Source organism: Salarias fasciatus, chromosome 14 (genome assembly GCF_902148845.1).
Source record: "Salarias fasciatus chromosome 14, fSalaFa1.1, whole genome shotgun sequence".
Classification (NCBI taxonomy): Eukaryota; Metazoa; Chordata; class Actinopteri; order Blenniiformes; family Blenniidae; genus Salarias; species Salarias fasciatus.
Genome location: NC_043758.1, coordinates 32,622,436 through 32,639,212, shown reverse-complemented (window position 1 = coordinate 32,639,212; position 16,777 = coordinate 32,622,436). Strand labels below are relative to the sequence as shown.

At 43.8% G+C, this 16,777-nt stretch overlaps 1 protein-coding gene across 4 annotated transcripts in view; it reads left to right on the top strand.

The window, feature by feature from the left end:
- The window catches only part of arhgap42b (Rho GTPase activating protein 42b), a 96,182-nt gene that overhangs the window by 74,462 nt on the left and 4,943 nt on the right, over positions 1-16,777 (top strand). The window contains exons 5-22 of one of the 4 annotated variants that reach the window (XM_030108104.1): positions 1,894-1,995; positions 2,213-2,323; positions 4,860-4,964; positions 5,787-5,916; positions 6,287-6,387; positions 8,144-8,253; positions 9,274-9,330; positions 11,252-11,330; positions 11,615-11,654; positions 11,958-12,020; positions 12,128-12,202; positions 12,693-12,777; positions 12,971-13,029; positions 13,549-13,654; positions 13,880-14,039; positions 15,245-15,395; positions 15,593-15,988; positions 16,340-16,496. In XM_030108104.1, the coding sequence (XP_029963964.1) occupies positions 1,894-1,995; positions 2,213-2,323; positions 4,860-4,964; positions 5,787-5,916; positions 6,287-6,387; positions 8,144-8,253; positions 9,274-9,330; positions 11,252-11,330; positions 11,615-11,654; positions 11,958-12,020; positions 12,128-12,202; positions 12,693-12,777; positions 12,971-13,029; positions 13,549-13,654; positions 13,880-14,039; positions 15,245-15,395; positions 15,593-15,988; positions 16,340-16,496 (2,087 nt within the window). Of the gene's footprint in view, positions 1-1,893; positions 1,996-2,212; positions 2,324-4,859; positions 4,965-5,786; positions 5,917-6,286; positions 6,388-8,143; positions 8,254-9,273; positions 9,331-11,251; positions 11,331-11,614; positions 11,655-11,957; positions 12,021-12,127; positions 12,203-12,692; positions 12,778-12,970; positions 13,030-13,548; positions 13,655-13,879; positions 14,040-15,244; positions 15,396-15,580; positions 15,989-16,339; positions 16,497-16,777 lie in introns of all 4 variants that reach the window. The other 3 variants (XM_030108103.1, XM_030108106.1, XM_030108105.1) reach the window with 3 other exon arrangements.

The following is a 16,777-nucleotide window of genomic DNA, read 5'->3' as shown; positions in this document are numbered from 1 at the left end:
TATATATATATATATATATATATATTCATCCACACCAGTGTCTTCTTCTCTTCCCCACACGTTGGGTCTTCAAAGCCTCCTGCTTGCACTGCAGCCACCTTTTTTTCTGTGGGACAGTCTTTGCAATTTAAATCACTCGTATTCTGCTCTGATCACACAAACATACCCAGGCGGGGGGTGGAGGGAGGTGGAGGTGGGGGTGCGTACTCGACACACGGACAAGCCAACTAACACCTGGTGTTCTGCTGGGGTATCATTATGGTAGCACCAGTTTATACACGTCCTGCTCGGATCAAAACAAAGCAGCACACTTTGGGTGACTTAATCAGGCTGGCGGTGCCTCACAGACCCTCTGCAGCTCTGAGTCACTGCCTGCCGCTCTGTAAGTGTGAAAGAGTCGCTCCAGACGTACACAGGCCCATTTTCTCTCTCTCTCTTTTTTTTTTCTTGGCATGTTCACACACTGGTCAGCAGTCGGGGGAGAGCTCTGCTGTGACTGTGGGGCTCAGCTAAACCGAAAGCTCTTAATTTAATGTGATCCTGTGTGTGTGTGTGTGTGTGTGTGTGTGTGTGTGTGTGTGTGTGTGTGTGTGTGTGTGTACTCACCCCAGGGCTTCCGCTGTATGCATGCTCGCAGAATAATGTCACGTCAACGGCAGTCACGACGGCCGAGCAGACAGCCAGCTCCCTTTTGTTCTTTAATAAATAAATTTAAAAAAAACTATTAAAATCTGTAGGGAAATTTATGTCCTGTCAGGGTGATGTCACATTTAATCTTATGTTTATTTTACTATCCATCTGTTTATTATCTTATTTTTTTTCCTTCGCAGAAAAAGTCGGCTTATGTCCAATTGATTTTCAGCCCTCTTCTTTCCACAAAACATAATTTCTGGACCAGACATGACATGAAAGATGGAAATAAGACGAAATTATCTATTGATTTTGTCGCCGTACTTGTGATTGCAGTTATGAAGGAGAGGTTACAGTGTGTGTTGGTGGATTCCTCTGTCCTGTTTAACTGCCTGTCTGCTGTGTGTGTGTGTGTGTGTGTGTGTGTGTGTGTGTGTGTGTGTGTGTGTGTGTGTGTTGGGGGGGGCAGTTCTAGGTCATGCAGAATCCAGTTCTAGGTCATATCAGTCGTGAGTAGATTAGACTTGCTAAATTTCAGGGCCATGGGAATGAAAACAAATAGGCAGGGTCTGGTTGCAGCGGCCGTTCAGTGGCGTTTGTTTCCAGCCCTGAATGATTCTGGAGAGAGAGAGAGAGAGAGAGAGAGAGAGAGAGAGATGTGCATCAGGTAGGCAGAGCGGGGTTTGGAAGTCAGACGCTGGAATGCCCTCGCACAGGCAGGTCCTCTCTGCCTGGACAGAGTTTGATTAAAGCTCGCAAATAGGAGGGTGAAATATGCAGTCTCTCTCTGTTTAGATGGGCATCTGGCCTTCCTGTGAAAAACCCTCTCCGAATCCTGCGATTGACTCGACTTTTCAGGTGGAAAGTGGAGCATAACAAGAAGGGAAAATGCAAACAGCGCTCGCCCGGTCCCGTCTGCCAGAGCGCCAAACGCATTATGCTATTGGTGATTTACAGTGTTATGTATTTTCCTGTGAACTTGTGTCCCCAGCTGGGGGCACGGTGAGAATTACAGCGCATATATTTCTCAGAATCCCCTATTGATAATGCACAGTCATGCCGACGTTGTCTGCTCATCATTACACATGTCATATGGCATTTTTATGACCCTCAATAATCTATTGACATGAATTTTAAGGGACTCGTGGCAAATGCAGAGAGACCTCCCCCTAGTGGTGGTTTGATCGCTCGCATCCACTTTCAGGACAGGAGTAAGTGACACATTTCTGGTAATGCTTAAGCCTTTCATGTGGATCTCTTTAGGAAGGGAAGAAGAAGTTCGATAAGGAAACAGAGAAGTACTACTCCACTCTGGAGAGACACCTCAACTTGTCATCCAAAAAGAAGGAGGCGTATCTGCAGGAGGTAAGACCAAAACAAACTTTTCTCATCCTCGACATGTCTCTGAATAATGCTGTTTTATGGTCAGCTGGGTGTTTTTCTATAAATAAGCTGCTAGTTTCTGTACTTCTCTGAGTGCACAGACTGAGTTTTGTAAGTGTGCAGTGAGCTCTGCGTCCGAGGCTCGGCCCTGCTCTTTGTCAGGCCGCTGACCCCGGTCTGGTTCTTCGCTCCTTCTCAGGCTGACGCCCAGATTGATAAGGAGAGGCAGCTCTTCTACGACGCATCGCTGGAGTACGTTTTCAAAATACAAGAAGTACAAGAGAAGAAGAAGTTTGAGTTTGTGGAGCCGGTAAGAGGGGCGCCAGTTTGACGTGACTGAGCTGATTCCGTCGCCGGATGCTTGTTGGAGATGCTGTAATTGCTTTTGCCTCGTAGCTCTGGGTGCAGCCAACAGATTAGCTGAGGTGGCATGTCGTCAAAGAAACACAGATTGATGATAAAAGGTGCTTTTTAGATGTCTGCTACCTCCTCTTTCAAGTGAAATACATCCCTCTTTTACTTCTGTCACTTACACCAATCAGCCATAACATTATAGCCTATATAACCTATACTATACTATATACTATAACCTTTTTTTTTTTTTTTCATCTCCTTGACTTTTTCTCTCAAAGCACAAATGAAGTATGTGGAAGAAAGACTAGGAGAGCATCCATGAATAGATATAACACAACATTATTAATGTGGGAATGGAAATACAGGCCTTGATCAATCAAAGCATGGATCCACTCGACCCCTGAAGGTCTGCTGGTTTCAGCAGGTCCTCCTGAAGTCCTGGAGGTGCGATGTGGGGTCTCTGTAGGGTCCGGAAGCCTTGAACCTGTCGCCAATTCATCACTTTTCCTCCCTTGGACCACGTTTGATAGATACTGACCAGCGCAGAGCGGGGACACTTCACAAATCCCGCCGTTCTGGGGAGGCAGGGACTCAGTGGAGCCATCACAGATGGACATTTTGGTTTATCGTTTGTGTTAGATAACTTTCATTTTAGGCATTGAGCCATCCATAAATGGATGGAGACCCAGTGCCTCTCGTGTCTCCATTCCATGATCACTTTGTTAAAAATCACTCAACCAAAAAGACTAAAAAGTTAAGTTTGCTATGCTTTTCCTCTTTTTTTCTATGTCAAACATATTAAATTTAATTAAAAGACGTGACCAAATATGTTCTATCTACGAAAAGTTGGCCAGACTTTGATGTGGCTGATTATTGTAAATATTCCAGTTAATATTCGACTCATCCTCAGTTGATCCATCTGAGAAAGCTCGTGGTTCTAATTACAAAAATTCAAACGATCAAAATAGCTACGGCTGAGATGAGTGAGATCAGAGGCTCTATAAAAGCTTCCTCCTTACAGCTATTTGCAGTCAATTCTAACCTTTTTCGCTGCAGAAGTTAGCGGGAAATATTCAAATCCCTCACTGTTAAATATCTAGGAAACGTGACATGGATGCAAAGGGGCTGCTTTTTAAAAAAGGCCTCTCCACCGTTTGTTTGCATCCACTGCCAGCAGACCCACACACCCTGGCCAGAAATGTAAATCTCCCGGTCTCAGGTAGTGCCGGAGAAAATGACAAGGCTCAACCTTGCCTGTGATGAATCTGGGCACAGATAAGAAGCTTCATCCTTGAACATTTGATACAGCAGGCCTCATCCTGGAAATCAAATCAGCGGTTGTGTCTGAGGATTTGACTGAGTGAAGCTGTATGTTTGCAGGATGTTCAATGCAAGCGATGGGATCAGTTTCTCCTCCAACAATACGGACAGTATTTTCTCTCCACAATGACCCAGGTGTTTGTTTGTTATCAGGAAAAAATAAGATCGATATCTATCAGCCATGGAGAACTCTCAGAAACTTTTCCTCGAGCTTGAACACAATCTAAAGTGTCATGTTCAGTATTCAGCTCTCATTGAATTTGTTTATCATATGTGGAGAGGATTGTGATACAAAAACAAACTGTTTTATTAAAAGGTTTTATGATTTCTGGTGTTCATGAATGAAGGATGTACAATTCTGTGCAGATGTTTTAGGCTGGTGTAAGAAATTGCTCCTTATCCATCATGTAATACCAGCAGAAAGGCTGATTGGCTCCAGATTTATTCTGCAGCCGAGTCAAACAGCCGAAAACGTCCAGACAGAGTTTATTTGGAAGCATCATGATGATCCATGAGAGCCGATGTGGAACCCACAGATCGTTAATCTTTACACAGTTCACTGCTGGGTGAACTTTTCTGAATACATTTCTGAAATTTTTATATTCACAGACTTTTACAGGGCAAACAGAGACTCAGATATGTGAAGGAAGACCAGCCTAACTCTCACTTCGTAATGTGTTTTCATAAACTTAATTTGAAGCTAATATTTTATTCTTTTTTTATTTTTTTTATTGAATTTCAATGAGATTTTTTTTTTCAATTTATTTAAGTGAATGTTTGAATATTTTTTTTTTAATTTTAAGGATATTTTTAACTTTTTCTACTTCTTGATATTCTATATTTTATCTTCAGCTCATGGATTTTTTTGCTCATTTTTTGCTTTGGGTTGAAATTCGATCGATGGACGAGCCTGAACCAGACTACACCTTCAGAATAGTTCCTTCAAACACAAGCCGGTTCCACCAGATACTGATTGATCTTCCACAAATTCACTTTTCAATTTCCATTAAGTGGTACATCTCATTTTCAAAGCACTGCTGTTTGCTTTACACCAGCCTTAAACCTTTGCTTTGTTTTACAGTATATCTTGTTTTAAAGGCTGTTCCTTTGTAATCAAGTCGTTCAATGTGTATTAACTGGATGTACCGCCACTGAATATTCCTCTCCTCCAGCTCCTGGCCTTCCTCCAGGGTTTGTTTACATTCTACCATGAAGGATATGAGCTGGCTCACGAATTTGAGCCGTACAAACAGCAACTGCAGTTCAACCTACAGAACGTAAGTCTCAACGCGTCGTCGGCCGCACACAAAGGCGGCCGGCCGCATAATCAGATTCCCCAGCTTCTCGTACACACGTCGGAAACAGAGTTTTCACAAATGGCTGATTAAATGCATGATAAGATGAAATTCTTCTCAGCCGACTCCATCGATGTTTGCAGCGTTGCGTTGCAGGCGGTCACTGTAGGACATATAACGATGGCGTGTCAAAAAAAAAAGAGTAGTCAGTTCCAGCGCAGCTGCTGCCGTGGCCCCTGCCTTCAGCGCTGCGACCCCGCAACCAGCAGCCCGAGGATCCAAATTTCTCTCTGACCCAAAATGTCAGCCGCTTTGCCCCGACAATTTCCACTCCCTCACCCTCCATGTCCTCAGATGCAGAGAGCTCTAATGGGGGCGGGACGAGGTGAGGCTGTCTCAGCACTGCGAAGAGATATGAAGCAGCCCCGTTTTGACCTTTTTCACTTGAAGGGAAAAAAAAAAGCTCATCGTCTCAATCTTGGTGCTGATCTAAAATCAGCACCAAGAGTATATTCCTTGCAGTGTAATAATCTGAATGTTATCTGTTGGAAATACATGCAGTCCAAATGGTTTTTCAATAGGTTGATCATTCTTCTCCCAGGTCTGCTCATGCAGCTGCACTGATACGAGGCATTTATCAGCCGCTTGACATTCTTTTCCTTTTATGCAGGCACAATAGAAGCATTTTTGAGATGATGAATCTCACACACACACACACACCCACACACACACACAAAGAAATGTCAGTCCAGTGAAATTCATCAGGTCGGGCTTTGACAGCATCACTTTCCATTTGCCGCTTAGACACGAAACAACTTTGTGAGCACCAAGCAGGAAGTGGAGAAGCTGATGAAGAGGATAAGGTCCGCGGATCAGGACTACAAGCCTCCAGGCCAGTGGACGATGGAGGGCTTCCTGTATGTCCAGGAGAAACGTGAGTTCCCCCCCCCCCCACTTTGCCTATAAGTGCATGTTTTATATCCGTCACCATAAACATGTCTGGAGTTCTCCCAGGCCTCTGCAGAGGAGATCCTCTCACACACAGCTCATAATTCATCCTGTTTACTGATTCACTTTGATCTGCTCTCAAATGGCAGTTGGGGGGGGGGGGTCAGCACCACAAATGGTAGATTTTTATCAGCCACTGTAAACAACTTTTGATTCATCACAGTGTAATTGCAAATTGATTTTCAGAAGTCTTTCCAGAGGCTTGTGATTCAGAGAAAAAATAATTTGGGCTCTCAGCTGTTACTTTCTTCTCCTTCTTCTTCTTGTTTTTTTTTCCTTTTCCTTTTTGGTCTCAGGTCCTCTGGGATGCACTTGGATACGTCACTACTGCACGTACGAGAAAGGCAGCAAGACCTTCAGCATGAGCAACACTGAAAATAAGTCCAATGGGAAACAGGTACTTGAGTTTAGTTTCATGCTTCGCGGCAGTGTCGTGGTCAAGAACAAAACAGCAGGGCTCCAGGTACAATCTGGGTTGAGCTGTGTGAAGTGTGCACGTTTTTCCTTTATGTGCACGTGTCTCTTCCAGTCCAATCCAAAACACTTGAATTTTAAGGTTAATTGGCGTGAACCATCTATTAAGTACCTTCCTAAATGTGATTTGTAATAAATACGGGGACTTTGTGTTTCGGCAACTTTTTTCCAAGTAATGTTTTTTTAAATGAATTGATTGCGCAATTTATACAAATTAATCATATTTAATCACACATGTCTGCAATACGTTGCTTCTGAATTTGCAGCTCATGCACAACATGGTGCACTGAAGCATAACTTATTTTATAACTTACTTTCGTAACTTACCACATGACACGAAAACCACAGGTTGATTTGAAGCTGAAGAGTTTGCATGTACTCTCCCTACAGGTAACTCGAAGGCCTCATTTACGCGACATTTGTTGAGTGAAAATGCCACATTTTCAGTGTATTTGAGGTGTCCGTTTACACGAAAACAGTGGTCAGAGACACTGAAGACGTCTCTCAAGGTGGAACGATGCTTTGACTTGAAATGCTGTTGGGGGCATTTCAAAAGGGGCCTAAATGCTCTCAAAGGTGTGTTTGTCTGTGTGTGTGTTTGTGTGTGTGTGTGTGTGTGTGTGTGTGTGTGTGTGTGTGTGTGTGTGTGTGTGTGTAATCCATCTCAAGCTGTCCAGCGTTTACCTTGCCTTTCACCAAATATTTGCTGTGTTGGCCTCCCTGCAGCCCCACATTGTCCTAAAGTGGGGATGAGAGATGGATGGAGGACGGTTTAGTTCGGTTTATTTGCACGTCCACATGTTAAAAGCAGGAACGGGCGAGCCTGTGTATTCTGTGTGGGTGAAACAAAGAGCCTGCTGGAGCCTTAAACAGCGTCTCAGCCCCGAGGGGGGAAAATACAAAAAGTCAACGCTGCTGAACTGCGAATTTGGGCACAGAAAACAAAAGACTTGCAAACTCGAGGCAAAGAAAAATGTTCTAAGGTTCAAAAAAAAAAAGAAAAAGAATACAAATAACAAGAAAAAGAATGGAAAGACTGACGTTTTAACTTTGAACATAATTAAATAGGTATGCTTTATTTGCTTTATTTGCAATAAGCTGAATGCAGGGGTGTTGTGCTCAACGTTGTCCTGATCTAACTCACTGTAATGAGATCCGGATCATTCCACTTTGGGTTCGTTCATGCAACTTGAAAAGTCACCAGGAGGGGAAATCCTGCTTCCCTGACAACAAGATACCGTCAGCCCCATGAAAAGCTCCAGTGAAAAGACAGGTCCATATCTTCAGGAGTTACTCTTACATGTTGAAGATAGAATTAGTGATACTTTCTGTGGTTTGGTTTATTACAAACAAATGCTAGTAAGTGCTGGTTCGATTGCCCCACCTCCCAATTGAAAACTTCCCCCCGGTTTATTCAGAAGTTTTTTTTTCTGATTGTAAGTGGGGCTGCTATTGTTGAAGGTACCAGGAGACAAACACTGCCTTAACGACGTCAAGAAGAAGAAATTCATTTGCTGCATGTACACAGTGATACAATGAGATTTGACCATATTTGAGTGTTTAATCTAGATTTGCATTTTCATTTGCATTAACCCAAAAAAAGGTTTTTAACTTCCGCTTTTTGATAAGATGCTATTTTTTAATGATTTGTGTGTGTATGTGTGTGTGTTTATTTTCAGAACGGTCTGGTCCTCAGTCAGCCGGAGATGTTCAAGCTCAAGTCCTGCATTCGGAGGAAAACAGACTCCATCGACAAGCGTTTCTGCTTTGATATTGAAGTCATGGAGAGGTCTGTGATACACATTCTTAAAGAGTAAAGACTCACATGCATTCAGTGTGACGGTTAATGTTCGTATAACTACCACTAGTTAGTGTTTCAGGAAAAGGACTGCAGATACTTGGACATTTTTTGTGCAGTGATATACTGTATTCTTCAGTTTGCCCCACATTGGAAAATAATTAATAAGAGGCTGCACGATACGAGCTAAAGTGTAATAATGTTGTGCAGCCTGGGGCCAGTCACAGCCCAGGGTGGAATTTTATTTGTCCACATCCTTGATCCAGAAAGTTGTTCACAGAACAACTAAATTTAAAAATTCAACTTGCATTTCCTGCAAGGTCGTGCATCATGCATGCAGATATGGAAAGAGTGAACCAATCAGCGCCTTTGATTTCTGGGTTTACATTAAAATGCAGAACAGCTATCATCACATATTAGAATTTTTTTTTTTTTTTTTGATTGGTTAAACCAATAAGAATGCTTCTCAACACAATAGTTTCACCACTCTGAATTAACTATATGTTGTTGAGATTTTTTTTCCAGTGTTTCAGCAGCTTTCTTTCAAGAGGGCTCCATCTGATTGGCTGAATGTACAGTGCAGTGAAATAGAATTTTTCACAATGATGATCAGTATGAAATATATCGTGCCGCCCTAGTAAATTATTATTGTATAACAGACTTTTTTAAAATTAAATAAGAAGGCCACAGAGGCTTGAGTTTGTTTTTACAGCTAACTTCTATTCAAACTGGTGCATGTTGATGTTTGGTTTCCATGCATTTTGTGTTCTGATACTGGAAATTAACCCCGATTACCCTCAGAGTACACGACTCGTGAACATGCAAGAGCTGTTCAGGTTTGATTAACATCTTAAAAAGACCGAGATCGGCGGTGTGAGATATCCCCGGCTCTGTTTGTGTCCTGCATGTCTCCTCCCTCTCCAAGCCTGTGTTTGCTGTATGTCTGCAACATTAATATTGATCCTATTTTTGAACCCGTTCCATCTTCTCTCTGTGTCCGTGTCGATGTAGAAACGACATCTATCGTGGAACTCTTTTCAGACCACTTCAGTTTTTCTGTAAAGTCCGGTATGTGAACTGACCACCGCTGCCCTCTGGGAGCAGTTGCATGTGCTGCATGTGTGCTGCTAATCGTAGTGCTCGCTCCAATCCAAACTTCATTTCCTCTTCACAAATCAGACGTCGCTGGATCAATAAGGGCTAATGGACACCGACACCTTGTTGGATTATTTCTCCCTGTCTCCGATCAGTCTTAAATAATAGACTTCTTCATGTCGTTCATCTAAATTCCATCTGTTTTTCAGAAGTTTGAAAATTTCCAAGACGTATGAGAAAAATTCTGAATTGATTTGCATTTAATGTTTTAGTGGGGCATTAGATGAAGTATTGGAAAAGTCTCATACAGCTTTAATTGCCTGTCAGCTGATTAACACTGGCAAAATCGACCGAGTGCTACAAACTGCTTGATGGGAGCTCATTATTGTGACGTGTACTTCACAAAATACCGGCGTTGATGTTGCACTGCAGCAGCAGCAGCAGCCGGGCCGGCGGAGCTCGCCCCTCGGTGCGGGTTGCTGAGCACGGACAATAACTGCAGTTTATTCACAGGCCATCTCATTTATCATGAGGTGCGATGCCCCAAGGTCCATGTTCTAACCACAAGGACAATGTGGGCCAAACTCTAGTCTGCTTCAGGCTCATCTATTCATCCTCATTATAATAAAGATGCGGCTGCACCTGTAGCCCCGCCCTCATCCGACCCGCCGTCTCAGAAACACACGTTTTGGTGGGCTCACCTGAATCGATTCAGCCGTGCAGATGCCTTCATTTCATTTCCTTTGATTTAGCACATCTCCCTCTAAAGCATCCATTCTTACCTGAATTAATAGAATTCTGTTTGTGGTGCTCAAACCAATAAAAGCTTCTGTATTTTTTCTTAGAAACTTTTAAACTCTTTTCCTCTACATAATGCAGTTAGGTAGATAAGTAGGTAGATTAAAGGATGAATTGATGGATTTCATTGATAGGTTAATGTGCTGTAAATAGATTATCTGGATAGGCAGCTGGGAACACGGGTCGATGGATGGTTGAATATGTAAACATGTACATTAGATCACTGAATACTTTGAATGCTTTTATTGAATTCACAAGCACCAAATAAGGTATCAACTAGTAGATCGACACCAAAAACTGAATTAAGCTCATTAAAAACTAATTTAAACAATAAATAACAATAGATTTACATGACTTACAGATACCCGAGAACAGATATATAAAGTAATTTAAATTTGTTATACATCTTAAATTATCTTAAAGTGTCTTCCTTTCATGTCAATCACTTCTGTGGAGATTTAGCAGGATATGCTTCAACAAAAGCAAGTGAATTATTATACGAAATATAGTTGCAGAGTGAATATTTCTTGAGAGAGATGTTTGAAAAGCTTCTGCTGGATCGTCTCTCTGTTTCAATTTGAAGGCAAAAAGCTTAAAACCCGAAGAAATCAATTCCTGAAATTATGGGGCTGGTTAATTCCACCACATGCAAGCTGACACGACTCCGTGCTTGTACTAACTGTCACTCCTGGGTTTTGTCCAGTTTGGGGTTTTTTTTTTTTTTTTTTTTTCCTCCTCTCCCTGAAGTCGTTAGATGATGCTGTATGATTGTTTCACTACTTAGCGCTCTAAATACATGCAGCGGGAGCTCAGGACGGTTTCACGTAGCGTGAGGTGAGGGACTTGTTTCATGCATGTTGGGTGCAAAATAGCTCGTCACTCTAGTGTTAAACGTGTGTAGCTTTTAATTGGGAGTGGAATGTGGAGCACGGAGCCCACCAAGGCCACGGTTTGAAATCAAGCAAGCTGCACACGGGCTATTTGAGTTACACGAGTCCTTTTATAGCGGTCTGAGCCAGTGTAAACACGGGATGTCCAGGGGCCCCCAAGGCAATGAGATCAGACTGAGACTGGCTTTTCTCTTAAATCTTTCCAGGCACGGCGTTATGACACTGCAGGCACTGTCAGAGTCCAACAGAAGATTGTGGCTGGAGGCCATGGATGGCAAGGAGCCGGTGAGGAACTCTGCCTGGTTTGTCTTTGAAATATTCATTTGGTGCTGCCTGCTGTTTGTTCGCCCACCACGTCCAATATCACACAAAAAAATGAAAAGAAAAACCTTCACTGGCGCCCTCTCCTGGTGGTTTTAGTGAAAAACAAAATGACCTCAACGTCTACTTGAGCTATAATTAGGAGGGTCCACTTACAGCTCAGAACCGGCCGGGAATCCAAATGTTTGTGACCTGAGAACAGCTCCTTCACTTAATAATTTCTTCTATTTTCTGCCAATTTTCTCCAGATTTACAATCTGCCAGCCATATTAAGCAAAAAAGAGGAGAGTAAGTATACTTTACACATTTCTTTCTGAACTCTTTTAACTATTTTCAGACTGAATGAATCACTAAAGACGCCAGCTTACACAAATCACACCGCCACGTCGACACCTATAGCCGTCTGTGTTCGTTACCTCAACGATCTGACATCTGCCCACTCAGCTGACACCTCGCGGCCTCGCAGCACGCCGGTTGCATCTTATTAGTTTGAGAGCAGGCATGAGAGGGAGCTCATTATTCCTACATGATGTGCGGTTAACCCAGACAGTAATTGAAGTGGCAACCCGCTTTTCTTGTGTTGCGTTGCAGCGTTCCTTAATGAGGCAGGGTTCAACTTCGTGAGAAAATGCATCGACCTGGTGGAAATCAGAGGTGAGACGTGGAAACGTGTGAGATTAATGTGGCAAATGATGCAAATAACGATGGATTTCACTGATTCATACGACAGCTGATTGACTCTGTGCTCCATTGTCGCCCAGGTATAAACACAATGGGCCTGTACAGAATCGGAGGAGTGAACTCCAAAGTGCAGAAGCTGATGACCACTGTCTTCTGTAAGTTGTAATTTAAGGCAACATCTCGTACACTGTGTAGCAAAGCAATCCACTTGTGCCTGGTTCACCATGTTCTTGTTTTTTAAAGGATTTATGAGCTTCAGGGTGTAAAAAAAAAAAAAACTCCACTTTTTAACATTGCCTGTGACAGCAAAGTGAAGCAAGAGGTCCTCCTGGTGGCGTGACAGTGCAACAGCCATCTGGACTGGATGTGACTGTCACGGCTGTATTGAATTACCCGCAGTAATCTTGTTTGCATACATTTCATACATACATACAGGATATGTCTTGAATGAATAGCCGAGGCTCATCTCCCTCTCTGTAAGACGTCACACATGCGCTCTCGTGCAGATTTTCCTCTGCATTGTTATTCTGAATGATGTTGTTTGTGTCAGGTTGTGTTGCTTTCTGCAGGCAGCTCAATCCTCACAAAAAAAAAAAAAACCAAAAAAAAAAAACAATAAAACGTGCTTGAATGTGTTGAAAATAGCATCCAAAGCACCTGTGGATATGGACCTGGACCCGGAGACGTGGGACAACAAAACCATCACCAGCGGCCTGAAGAATTACCTCAGGTCAGCTCGCCCCGCCGGCTGCATGTCTTTAACTGTCGGGAGCTATTATTGCCTCCATAATGCCTCTCTGAAGCCTCCCCGGAGTCGCTCGCCCTTTCACTGCTGCCACTGACTCACAGAGCAGAGTGGCTGCGTTTAACAGACCCGCGCCGCTCGCCACCCGAATGACGGCGGCGGCTTTCTGTTCCCCCAGGTGTCTCTCCGAGCCCCTCATGACTTTCAAGCTCCACAAAGATTTTATCATGGCCGTCAGTAAGTTCTAAAAAGTTACTGATATCACTGATCTCTTAGCAACTGCTTCTCTCTCTCTCCCTCTCTCTTTTATTATTAAACATTAAGCGGAATTATTTGTTCCAGTGTGTTTGAATTAAAAACGACATGCCCTCTCGAGGAGCGCAGGAAACAGTTTCCAACTACAAATATCTGATAGTAAACTGTGTTTTTGCCAGAGGGTTTGAAGGAGCTATATAACTGAGTCTGCATCGAGCACATTCCAGGGAAATTAATTGTGAGCTGCGTTACACTTTAAAGTCAGTCTTTTGAACCGAGATGGCTGTGTCGGCACTGCGCTGTCTGAAAACCAAATCAGTGAAAAGACTGAAGCAATTAAAGCGTTCCCGTCTCGCAGAACCTTGATGTGCCATGTTGAGTCTGTGTTTGTCTACAGCAGCAGGCTCAGTGGTCCGACGTCACGTTTCCAGTGGGGTTGTGGAAACCGCAGTAATTGCCAGTTTGCCGTTGCTGATCCTGATCGTTTCGATCTCTCCTCAGAGTCCGATGACCAGAACTACCGGGTGTGTGCCGTGCACGCTCTGGTTCATAAGCTGCCCGACAGAAACAAGGAGATGCTGGAGCTGCTCGTAAAGCACCTTGTCACGTACGTCTTCCCGTAATGAGCCGGTAACACCGCAGCCTTTAAGGGAAAGCGCGGCCCCGGGAGACGTGATAAAAATCGCTGCAAGCAATTAAAGTGTCTTCATGGACGGAGGATGTTGGGTTCCTTCAGAACTGCTGCGCTGGAACAGGAAATATCACCTTCTGGTTACGAGGTGAAGCTCTCAGCCAGACTCTGTCCGACACTCTCGTCTCTTTTTACATTCAGGGTTTCTGCTCAGAACCAATCCAACCTGATGACGGTGTCCAACCTGGGCGTGATCTTTGGGCCCACGCTGATGCGCTCGCAGGAGGAGACCGTGGCCGCCATGATGAACATCAAGTTTCAGAACATTGTGGTGGAAATACTGATCGAGAACTTCAATAAGGTGAGCCGCCCGGTTTTAGTTTGCAGTTTAATCTGAAATGATCTAAATATTACATATACATGATGTGTTTCAACCCCTTTGAATTAAACTCACACATATATAGGTTGTTACCATCATAAAGCCCATTAAACTAAAAGGTGGTGTATTTTGACCGTGTCATTATTTTAATGCATATTTTCCAACTCCCAGCTGTATAAATGTGTCTTATTGGATTGGAGCATATCGGGTGATGTGTTTTTGTGGAATGAAGAAGGATGTGTTTCAAGGAGATAAACAATATCAAGCTGTGGATAGTTAATAGGCAGATTCTTGTCCTCGGGCAAAATGGGCAGAAAAAGAGATTTGACCGACTCTAACATGTTTAATAAAAAGAAAAAGAAACCTTTCAGAGGGATGCAGCACATTGAAATTACAATCACTTGTGTAAGATTTTCTGGAGAAAAATAAACATTGGTGTTTTAAGTGGTCAAAAAAGAAACATGGTTTGATGTTAAACTGTCACTAAATCTGGGGGAAAGATATTGACCGTTCATAATATACGGAAGATGACGTTGTCACTAATGACTGATGAGAACTTGAACTGGAAATAACAGATAATATACAAAAGTAAAAATATTAAAAGCAATTTCTGTATTGGACAAAGTAAAAGGTGTGTTGGATAACACAGCACTATAATTCTCTGATTGCTTCCTATCTGGCTGACTCTGTTGGAATTTAGGGAGATGCATGTAAAGACAAACATCCAGTTAATTTTCATTTTACAGAAATTAGTGGAAAAAATACATAAATCCAATAAACCCATTATTCATGGCTAAAACTGTTGAAATTACACAACTTGGTAGATTATAATTTTCTAAATATGTATAAAACTCAAAAAGAAACTTCACCTGTCAATGTCAAAAACAGAAAGCAGTCACAGAAATTTAATATAGTATAAATATCATCATGTTGGTAGAGGGAAAAAAACTCTGATATTGGTGGTTGTTTGTTTTTAAGGCTCATTGGAAACCATTTGTAGATTAAAAATGGGAATTTTTTTCTTCTGAAGATTTGGCCAAGAAATACTTAAAGATGGGTTTTTAAAAGGTTTAAATGGGTTTTTATTTGTATTTTTATTAATAGACACTTTGACTTCAGCAAAGTTTAAAAAAAATAACCAGAATACCTAAATGTGAGACCGTTCTGCTGCTGTCCCGATCACGCAGATCTTCCACCAGCCTCCGGACCCCAACGTGCCGCTGCCGCAGCCCCAGAGCCGGCCGGGCTCTCGCCGGAGCAGGGCCATCTGTTTGTCCACGGGGCCCCGCAAGCCCCGCAGCCTCTACACCCCAACGCTGTGTCTGGCCGATGCAGAAAGTGAGTACCAAAGTTGTGATTACCGCCGCGGGCCAACGCGCCACAAATTGCCAAAACCTGCCACCAGCCATCATTGTCACTGCGCACACACTGTTCCGGTGGGTTTCTCCTGTTCCGGTGTTTCCTGTCCAGAGCAGCAGTCGTCTTCGCAGGTTTTAATGAGGGCCTGGTGTGCCTGGTCTCTGGTCCCTGCCTAGGCGACACTTTGAGCAGCAGTCCGAGCAGCACCCCCATGGGCAGCCTGGAGTCCCTGTCGTCCCACTCGTCGGAGCAGAACGCCTCCTCCAAAGCGGCTTCCTCCGGACCCCGGCCGGGTCAGGACAGGCCGCCCCCGGAGCTCCGCCGGACGCCGTCGCAGCTCTCCAACGGCCCCGGCAGCGCCGCGTGCGCCAGCAGCCCCGAGTCCAGCTCCAGGGAGGACACGGGCCGCACGGACGGCGAGTCCGAGGACGCCTTGAGCCTGTCGTCGGTCGGCACGACACCCAGGCTGTCTCCCGCTCCCAAGAAAGCCCCGCACTGCCGGAGCGACCTCCGGCCGGAGCCGCTGCACCACTCCCCCGCTCTGTCTCTCAAGTCGCTGCTCATATCCGAAGGTACAACCATCATCGAGAACCCCGGACTGAACCCTCCTGTAATGAACGCACCGATTTTGTTTCCCTTGCAGTAATAAAGCAGGTTGCAATCTCATAAAAGTGACATCTTTCAGGATGAACTTCATAAAGCGGATAGTTTTATTGTTGTGATTTATTCCAGCGGGGCTTTCCGACTCTGACAGCCCTCCTTTGATTTACACATAAGTTAAACAGCAGTGAAAGTATTATTTACACGGCTCATTGCCTGCAGTTGTGTGGTGCAGTGTGTCAGCTGTTTTCCTATCGCACTTGTGTGTCTTTTGTGTCATTTTGCCAGGAGATACAAGTAATTGTTTGTGTGTCACTGTCAAGGCCGACGGAGCTGCTCCGGATCTGTCCAAAGTTTATCGACGCTGGAGTCCAAAGAGAGTTTAAAGGCTGCTGGGCACCCAGACCTCCCCCCAAAACAAGTGATCCGCCGCAGGGTGGAGAGCGCCGTCAGCAACGGCTACCAGCGACCCGGATCAGTGTAATGACTCCACTCGGGCCTCCGATATCACCAGTCAATGGAAATGTCATTATGAACATGCTCTGCTGGGCAGCACGGTTTCACTTCATCACAAACTCATTGTTATTACAATTCTATTCACTAGAAGAGAAAAAAAAATATCCTGAGGTCCCCTCTGCCAATCAATAATACAATAATAGCCCATAAGTCTCCCAAAATGTGAGAAAATTGTAAAGAAAGTGCTGGATAGTAGGTGTTGTCCATGAAGGAGTGTCACAACTATCCCATCCACCACCGTAAGA